This window comes from Pinus tabuliformis, chromosome 4_1 (assembly GCF_031772625.1).
Source record: "Pinus tabuliformis cultivar Carrire ecotype Pingquan chromosome 4_1, CPIR1, whole genome shotgun sequence".
Taxonomy (NCBI): domain Eukaryota; kingdom Viridiplantae; phylum Streptophyta; class Pinopsida; order Pinales; family Pinaceae; genus Pinus; species Pinus tabuliformis.
This window is the reverse complement of record NC_142303.1, coordinates 950,061,615-950,071,270: the sequence shown is the minus strand read 5'-3', so window position 1 is coordinate 950,071,270 and position 9,656 is coordinate 950,061,615. Positions and strand designations below refer to the sequence as shown.

Here is a 9,656-nt window from a genome sequence, read left to right as displayed (position 1 = left end):
TCAGCTACACAGGAGGAGAACATGTTCAGGCCTTAAAAAAATTGCTTCAGTGAGTCATATTATATACAAGATCATCTTCAGTTTGATGTTTATTTTGATGATGTAGTTACTCTTGAAGCCATGATAATATTTTAATCAGCACATGTTTATGCTGACGATTATGTAGGCAGGTTTGCTTTGCAGGCAAAGCAAAAGGCAAAGCTGCAAGAGCATTATCACTAAATAGTGTGCTGATCTAATCTTCTTCTGTAAGAGCAGAACAGTTTCTTTGAGTAATCTTCATTTTGCTATAGTGTGTTTTATGAGTGGGAATAATTGAGGTATTAGAGATTAGTGGTGGGGAGGAGGGGGATAAACATCATAATTTTCAGTATTTAAAGAAGAAAATATATGGTGGTGGCCAAACATAATCCCTTAGTCATTAAAAAAATCCCTTAGATCAGAGATAAAATAAGATTAAAGCAACAGAACGGAGGCATGCATAACTATCATGGGATTTTTTATTTTTATTTTTTTGTTCTGTAAAACCAAATAGGTTAAGAGAGTAGTTTAAGTCGCCAAACCTCAAAGAGCATCTTTATCTTTGACATGCAAACCATTTCCTCTTCTAGATTTTCATTTCAATCAGAAACAAAAATGTATTTTTTGTTTTTTCGAAATAAAACTCGGGAGGAGAAAGGCTTTTATTTCGTAACTCACTTTGAATATATAGAGAAAATCCCATGCCATTTCCATTTTGATAAGTGAGATGAAGTGAATTCATTCCAGTCACCTTGAATAAAAATCACTGTCAGTATCTCCTTGTGCACCATTGCCCTCTGCAATATTGTCCAAAATGTTTCCGAGTTCAATCTGCCCAATGCAATTGTGCTAAATGCTAGGTTTGTCCATGCAAAAATACACCTGTATGGGCTTCATGCAGCAGAAGCGGTGCAGGCCTTGGAATTGCGATTGGAAATGATTGAATACAATACTTCTGCCCCATCTGGTCCAGGAACAAACCAGCGAAGCAATTTCAATACATAGCAACAATCTTTGGGATTATTATCCTTGCGAACTTGGAGGCCATCTGAACTTCAAGTCATAACAGGTAAGAAGTTACTTCACTGTTTCATCTGAAATCAATTGTTGGTTGTTCTAAAAATTTGCAAGATACTGTCACAAGGGAAAATATAGAGCAATTGGACAAGTCCTTATATTGGAAATATGCAAGGGAAAAACAATTATATCAATGAAACTGTGATTTCTTGTTTTGTCTGTTGTCAAATTTTGATGTGACTAACTATAATCTAGTGATGAGCATCGTATGACGTGACTGACTATAATCTAGTGATGGGCATCGTCTGATTATGGATATCAGATTCCTATCTCAGCAAATATACAGTTTCAAACACTCTGTTTTGTTGTTTTATGCTATATTTGCAAGATTTTGTCACAAGGAAAATATAGAGCAATTAGATAAGTCCTTATATTAAAATATGCAAGGGAAGAACAATTGAATCAATGAAAATGCGATTTCCTGTTCTGTCTGTTATCCGATATGATGTTAGTCCAATCTAGTGATGGCCATCATCTGATTATGGATAGAAGATTCCTATCTCAGCAAAAATACAGTTTCAAACGGTATATGTTTTGCTGTTTTCTGCTCTATTCGCTAGATATTGCCACAAGGGAAAATATAAAACAATTGGATAAGTGCTTATATTGGAAATATGCAAGAGAAAAACAATTATATCCATGAAAATGTGATTTCTTGTTCTGTCGGTTGTCAAACATGATGTGACTGAGTCTAATCTAGTGATGGGCATCATCTGATTATGGAAAGCAGATTCCTATTTCAGCAAAAATACAGTTTCAAACAGTATATGTTTTACTGGTTTCTGCTCTATTTGCAAGATATTGCCACAAGGGAAAAGATAGAGCGAGTGGACAAGTCGTTATATTGGAAATATGCAAGGGAAAAGATAGAGCGATTGGACAAGTCGTTATATTGGAAATATGAAAGGGAAAAACAATTATATCCATGAAACTGTGATTTTTTGTTGTCTGTTGTCCAGTATGATGTGACTCCATCTAATCTAGTGATGGGCATCATCTCATTATGGATAGCAGATTCCTCTCACAGCAAAATATAGTTTCATATAGTATATATATGCTTGTTGTTTTGTGTTATATTTGTTAAATGTTTATCATCCTTATATGTAAGTTCATCTCTTTGTATTTTTTGCTGTTGCAGGAGTTGTTCATCTCTTTGTATTTTTTTCTGTTGCAGGAGTTGGAGTCCACAGTCGTGGTGGTGCTGCTCTTCCTATTGCAATTAAAAACTTTCTTATTGATAAGGGGTATATATTCATCTCAGACTTTTAGCATGAATTATCTTGTATTAGTGCTTTCATTGAAATTAACTGCATGTGGTTCAGCTGTATTTGCATTGATCGTATTATCTTAGACTCTTATTGAACTGTGCCTGATTTCATTTTGATTAAACTTCTAGAATGAATAGGGAAAATTAGATATCCACCATGCACATTTCCTTACATCGAATCTAGCCAGTTATCATATCTTCTCAGCAGTCTATGACTTTGGAAGTTTTGGGTGGATAAGAATGTCTGTAAAAATGTTTTGATAGTTTGCTTAGCATATCTATTGGACCGTGCAGGTACAAATTTAGTGAAGCTAGAGCAGGCGTGATTGCTGTTCACCCTAAGTTCCGCTACAATTAGATTCCTCTTTTTAACTACCCAACAATTTGTATGTACATTAAAATGAGCGAGATGAAGAGAATGGTCATTAGTGCAGCATGTTGTTTGAGACAGGCAGCTCAGTTTCGACCTCGAATGAACAGAGTAATTACTCTTATTCTCTTTAGTTGCGTATATATGTTTCAGTTTCTGATCTTATGTCAAATTTAGTTGCTTGAAGACGTTTCCTTTCCTGTGAGGAGTTAGTGCTAGAATTGTTTTTGCCCATAACGAAGAAATTGTTTCATTAATTGGTTACTGTGTTGAAGAGAAGGAGTACTTTTTGGTCTACAACTTGTTACTGAGAGGAAGTCTGGAAGAAACTCTTTATGGTATGTAGTATGCCAATTTTCATGCATTTATCATGTTACGTCCTTGGAGATTTTTATTATTTTTTAGTGTTAAGTGTTGTTCCCAGTTCTCAGAAAAAGTTGGGTTACAGGAGGAAAGGACAAGCCACAGGCTCATTGGAAAGATAGGCTGAAAGTGGCCATTGGAATTGCTGAAGCTTTGACTTATCTGCATGAAGGTTGTTCTCATCCTATCATCCATAGAGATGTGAAATCATCTAATATTTTGCTTTCTGAAGACTTTGAACCTCAGGTATCTTGATCTTTGTGAGAGAAACAAGTTCTCAAGCTTCTGTTGAATTGTTTGTATTTTTTGGTTGGAGATGTTATAATAAGATTTGCTTGATCATTAACTAGCAAATCATCTTTCGATGGATCGTTAACTAAAGATATTCTGTGAATAGTTGTCAGATTTTGGGCTGGCCAAATGGGCTTCAACAACATTTGCATATATCACATGTAGTGATGTTGTAGGTACATTTGGGTAAATATCCATTTCTTTCTTTACACCAGCTCTTTCCTTAGGAAAATAAATGTCATTTATAATCAAGACTTCATAAAACTAGCTGCTATCATATTTCAGGTATCTGGCTGCAGAATATTTCATGTATGGAAAGGTTAATGAGAAGACGGACGTGTATTCCTTTGGAGTAGTTCTTCTAGAGCTAATAACTGGAAGAAAACCAATCAATGACAAGAATCCTAAAGGCCAAGAAAGCCTGGTTATGTGGGTAGGGCTCTTGTGTCCTTGCTTGTTTTGTGTTTTGATAATTTTGGATTCTTTTGGTTTCTTTGTCTTGGTTCAGAATCTTAATCTCTTGTAAATTTCAAAATTTAGGCAAGGCCATTACTGGCCGCTGGCTCTGTAAAAGAACTTGCAGATCCACTTTTGGAAGATGCTTATGACATGAGCGAGATGAAGAGAATGGTCATTGGTGCAACATGTTGTCTGAGACAGGCAGCTCAGTTTCGACCTCGAATGAACAGAGTAATTACTCTTATTCTCTTTAGTTGCGTATTTATGTTTCAGTTTCTGATCTTATGTGAAATTTAGTTGCTTGAAGACGTTTGCTTTCCTGTGAGGAGTTAGTGCTAGAATTGTTTTTGCCCATAACAAAGAATGGCACATGAAATATCGAGTTGATATCCTTCTGACATAGAGTTAAGGGTGTTTAGATCTAGTGTTTAGGGTTGTAATCTAAACATTTGTTCAGTAGTTCAATTTGTAAAATCATCACCCTTAAACAGGTTAGCCCTGAATGCTGATGGTGGATTATGGCAAAATATGCTGATGGTGGATTATGGCAAAATATTCAAAGCCTCAATTGCCAATAATCTCTTTTTCCATTAATGAAATATAAGATTCTTTGAATATTAGCAAAAGAGATTACATCATATCTCAAACCAAAGCTTCAGTATGCAAATTACCCCTCCCTGAATAGGCAAGAAGAGCCAGCATATCTGCTTTCGCTCCAATATCAAGAGAGTATATATCTTTCCTGAGAATCACTATCCTAGCTGAAATCTGGATTGCAAGATCTGAATTGAAAGCTTTGGTTTCCCCAAATAAAGTGGCTTACCTTTGCATTAAACTGGCTTTGTCAAATTTCAAACAATGGATAAATGTTAATGTAAGAACGTGAACTTATTCTTCCTCATTGTTTGTCTGTAACTTATTATTGCAGATTTTGAAATTACTACGAGGAGAAGGAGATGACCTACCTTATTGGACCAAGAGGCAATTGACAATGTCCATGGAATTAGATGAATTGATTGAGGATGAATCTGGAGCAAACTCTGGGAGTTGTGACATCCAAACTCATCTATCACTTGCAATGCTTGGAGTTGATGATGATTTGGTATCAAACAGTAGTCCAGATCAAAGTGTAGATCTTGTACATGAGAGCAGAACCTTGGAAGATTATTTCTATGGAAGTTATCGCTGTTCAACAAGCTTTGATTGATTTAAATCTACTTCTCTGAGCTTCATAATTTTTTTCCTCCTTGCTTCTGTAAAAGCTTCAATATTTTATACTTGGTGTATTACTGTGAGCCAATGTCACTACTTAGCTGTGTTCAATTTCAATCACTCTGCATATTGGCTGAAGCTGTGCCTGAAGTTGAGTGGAGTCCATGTAAAATCCCTTGCAAATTCCTTGTATAAATGTGAAAGCCATTAGTGGTCACTCGTTTTAGTGACCCACTGGTGCTCACTAGAGCTGAAAATTTTCTTGTCCTTGCCTTTGGAGCAATTGTATGTGTGTGGAAGGAAAAGCAATTATGATATCGCTATTGATTTGCCAAACCATTGTTATGTACTTTTTCAGGTCTGAAGAGGTGTAACTTGTGGTTTAGCTTGGTACATTCTCTTGTATACCAGTTTACTTTGAATTTTTCAATATCATAAACCCAGTGGCGATTTTAAGTGTAGGTCTGCAATGACAGAACTGTCTGCATGGCAGAATTGCAATGGGCTTGAACTTTTCTAAAAAATTAAGTTGTATTTAAAGAAATATGGTGTCCAAAAAGCATAGAACTCCAAACATCAAATCTCTTTGCTCCTTGTAGGCTTGAACCAGTATCTCTTCTAGAGAAATTCAACAATTCTAATTTAATAATCCTATCTGCTTCTCTTTGTACCTTTTGGAACAATCGCTAGTATTAAATTATTTTAAATTTATTTTTTAAATGGTGATTGGTTGTGTGTTCCTCTTATTAAATCATGATGCCTGCGTACGATTGAGCGGAGCTACAGTTAGCCAATGGCCTCCCCAACAGCGAATTACCTTATGACATTAATAACAGGATCCGCCTCGGTAATCCAACTGGGAAAGAGCTATCCAGCCATATATTGGGTATTTAATGCCGAAAGAGGAGCACGCAACTTAACGCGATAACACGGGAGCGGGCAATTTCGGCATTAAATAATATTTGCCCGCTCCCGTGTTATCGGGCTAAGTTGCGTGCTCCTCTTTCGGCATTAAATACCCAATATATGGCTGGTTAGCTCTTTCCATCCAACTGCAGATCATGAAGCTTTTTATTAAAGCCACCCAGAATACATATCAGAAGCACACTTAATGCAAAACTATGAATACCAAAATAAGTAAATCCACCGTCACTGTTTTCTTCTCTGCAAATTCGTTTCATTTTCCTAGAACTGTGTTCACATCACCGGAATTTACATTTTACACGAAACCAGGCTTTTATTCATTTGTCTTGTTAGGAATTCCAGCTTCAGTTCGTGGAAGCCTGGACAAACTTCAAATTATTCTGCACCGTGGTGGCCGAGAGTTCACTGTCGAGATGTTTCGTATGCAAATACACTTTAATTTCCATCGTACATCATGCAGGAGATTTTCCAGTAACTCTGTATTTAGCAATGTCGTCTTTCATCTTCTTTACATTGGTCATTGATTTGACCATTATGACCACTATAACTTCCATCATTCAAAGTTGTCGGGTCCTCATTGGAAGAAAAGATGAGTAATTTAATGTTTCTTGAAGATGGGACTATGTGTCGATTCTCACATTTTAATATTCTAAATCAAAATGACAAATTAAATGTCATCAACCCCACTTGATTTTAACATTTATCCAAAGGGATTATACCATCTTTAAGCAAGAGGCAGTTGTCTATAACGCGACTTTTTGAAAGTCTTTTCGGTGGGTTTTTCCGGTCGAAATCCGGCAGGAATTTATTGGAATCGCAAGTTTGATAGTTAGTTCCTGCACAATGAAAGCGTCCCAGGGGTTTTCGAGGGTGCTGAATCCAAATATGAAGTTAAAAAACCATTTTAACTGCAACAAATCAAGATTTAACATCAATTTCTTCCGCCGGATTCCGTCACCGGAATCTCCAAAAAGTCGCATTATAGACAACTCCGTCTTATTATCCCTGCCACGTACATGCGTTCAATATTTTTTTGACTCCCAATTAGTTTCATTTTTATTAAAAATTAAATCATATTTATTAAAGTTAACTTTAGAAAATTAATTTCATTTTTTTAAAATAAATTATTTTAATTTTGTTAGATTTAATTAGTTAGGGAGTCGTCTATCAAGGTGGAGGAATTGCCCAGAGAACCAAAAGTGGCCGGAATTCGGGCAAAATTATTTCAAAAAATCTTGTAGAGACAGTGTTTGAATTTTTGATGGTGGAAATGGATTCAACACCATCAAAAACATCTAACACGCCTAAAATTTTGAAGTTTAACAACTATAACTTGGATTTACAAAAATCCTTGCGGGATTTTGTTTGTTAAATAAAGTTTCTATTCTATATTTTAATTTTGAATGAACAAAAATATCTTTTTAATTTTTAATGAATAAGAAAATATTTCCACATTCTTGTTTATAAAAATATTTACTGTACTAATTAAATTTTTTTTTTTTCAAAAACAATTATATTCTTGATTCAAAAATTAAAATATTGTTCAAAACATTATTCTAACCATTATACTATGTATTATTAATTCATACATATAGAGAGAAAAAATTTCAATATAAAGAATTCAAAATGATTTTGCTTAATTGATGTGTCTAAGTAATGACATATGAATTTTATGAATTAAGAATGTTGATTTTCTTTTTGGAATGACCCGCAAGGCTTTGAATTTTATAGTTTACATAGAAAAGATAATCACCAATTGAGCTACCATATTTTGTAGCATTTCTTCAAATATAAATATAAGAGTTGGTTCATAGCTTTCAAAATTCAATAATTAAACTACGCGGCAGGAAACGCTAGCTATGTGGCCAAAAATATGTTAGTAAAAAATTGAGAGGAAAAAACCAAGATACAAATTTGTTGGCAAAGATCTCTCCAGTTGAGCCACAGTTGAGCCACACTTCAACCAGTGTACTCCCCTATGACACCTAAAAAGTGGATGAGTAGTGAAAGTATTGTTAGTGGAATATACTTTCTTTTTAATGAATTTTATAGGAGGATTTTTATTAAGTTTGAAATTATTTTTTTGGTAATTTTTTTTTGTATTTTTTGTTTTAATTTAATTTAATGATTTTAAGTTTATTTTAAAAATTTAATGATTTTAAGTGAAATTGTTATTTTTAGTCATTTAAAATGTATTTTTGATTATATAAATAAATTCAACCTTCTAAAAAAATCTAGAGAGGTTAAAAATATATTTATGAACACTTTAATTAATATATTAATTAATATTATTGTAATTTATTTGTGACGTGTTTTAGAGTTAAATTTGTTTGAAATTGAGTAGATTTTTTTTGAAATCATAAGTTTGAGTTGTGAATTAGAAGTGAAACTTGCCTCTTACATACCATAATAGGTAATTAGTCCTTGATTAATAGTGATGAGTCAAACTGTATTTGTTCACAATTAAGTTATGATAGATTTTCTCACTATTTAAAAATTTTGAATTGTAAATTCTACACATTCAAATACTCTTAAATGTTACAAATGACTGAAACTATTTATGCATTCAACAACATTTTAAACAACAAAAAATTACAATTCAATTAAAAACAAAAATGCTATGAAAAATAATTATACTCCTAGTAAATCCTCCTATAAAATCATGTGATGTGAAAGGACTCTGTCAATGGCATCAATAGCAAAAACTTTTGACAGAGAAATGGACCACTCCTCTTATAACAAGTGCTCCCCGTAAAATCTCCGATGGCTGTTAACTGAATCGGCGGAGGAAATGACCGGACTATCACAACATTCCTCTAATTTTATACTTATTCCTATTTCTTATTTAATTTAATTTTCAATAAATGGGAAATGTAACTAGGCTATCACAACATTCCTCTAATTTTATACTTATTCCTATTTTTTACTATATAGGTGCTCATCTCAAATGGGCATGATGCACATGATACATTTTTACTATATAGGTGCTCATCTCAAATGGGCATGATGCACATGATACATTTTTACTATATAGGTGCTCATCTCAAATGAGCAGGATGCACATGATATATTTTTACTATATAGGTGCTCATCTCAAATGAGCAGGATGTTCTAACACCGGGCTCTTTCATTTTCCGATTATTTACGAGCTTATTTATAAATAAGATTATAGTTATTTATGATATCAAATATAAGCAGCGTTTTAGAGTTCACCAATGATTTCATGAATAAGACTATCTAAAAAATAAAAGGATCCAAATTTCTGAATCTCTAATTGAGACATGGATTTTTTAACCCTTTTCTCGTTTCATTCAATCAAAGTCCATTTCATTAGGATTTCAAAGTTTGATCTAAATACCATATGTACCTTTAGTCGTTAAAGCACGTCTGAACTGTAAGAAATGAGATCCATATCCCGCATTGTAGTGTCAGGAATATACCTAATCGTTTGCAGTGAAAAAACGATTTTATTTTTTGTTAATATACTTTTTTTAATTATAAAAACAATAATTTATTTTATTTTAAAATAAAAATAAAATATATGGTATAATTTTTTTTTTTTTTGGACAAGATCGGGTAGTTTATATATTACCAAAAGTTTTGATGGAGCAAGCTCCTATTGCAAACACTGTATCATGAAAAACCTCTAAGCCATGAGATAGGAACGCAGTC

At 33.6% G+C, this 9,656-nt stretch overlaps 1 protein-coding gene across 2 annotated transcripts; it reads left to right on the top strand.

The window, feature by feature from the left end:
- Positions 1-562: 562 nt before the first annotated feature.
- Positions 563-5,104, top strand: LOC149179280 (protein kinase STUNTED-like). 2 transcript variants are annotated; one of them, XM_089423802.1, is made up of 9 exons: positions 563-1,090; positions 2,273-2,342; positions 2,660-2,846; positions 3,011-3,073; positions 3,184-3,344; positions 3,496-3,575; positions 3,675-3,822; positions 3,930-4,079; positions 4,777-5,104. In XM_089423802.1, the coding sequence occupies exons 3-9, from the start codon at positions 2,801-2,803 to the stop codon at positions 5,053-5,055; spliced, it is 927 nt and encodes a 308-aa protein (XP_089279928.1). In that variant the 5' UTR covers positions 563-1,090; positions 2,273-2,342; positions 2,660-2,800; the 3' UTR covers positions 5,056-5,104. The 2 variants fall into 2 exon arrangements, with proteins under 2 accessions (XP_089279928.1, XP_089279929.1); XM_089423803.1 differs by lacking the exon at positions 3,930-4,079 and having other exon boundaries at positions 4,777-5,101.
- The last annotated feature ends 4,552 nt before the right edge of the window (positions 5,105-9,656 follow it).

Coding starts and splice junctions, on each gene's coding strand:
- LOC149179280 (XM_089423802.1), top strand. CDS start 2,801: ATGTTGTTTGAGACAGGCAGCTCAGTTTCGACCTCGAATGAACAGA. Junction 3,345..3,495: donor CTGAAGACTTTGAACCTCAG/GTATCTTGATCT, acceptor TTCTGTGAATAG/TTGTCAGATTTTGGGCTGGC. Junction 3,823..3,929: donor AAGAAAGCCTGGTTATGTGG/GTAGGGCTCTTG, acceptor TTCAAAATTTAG/GCAAGGCCATTACTGGCCGC.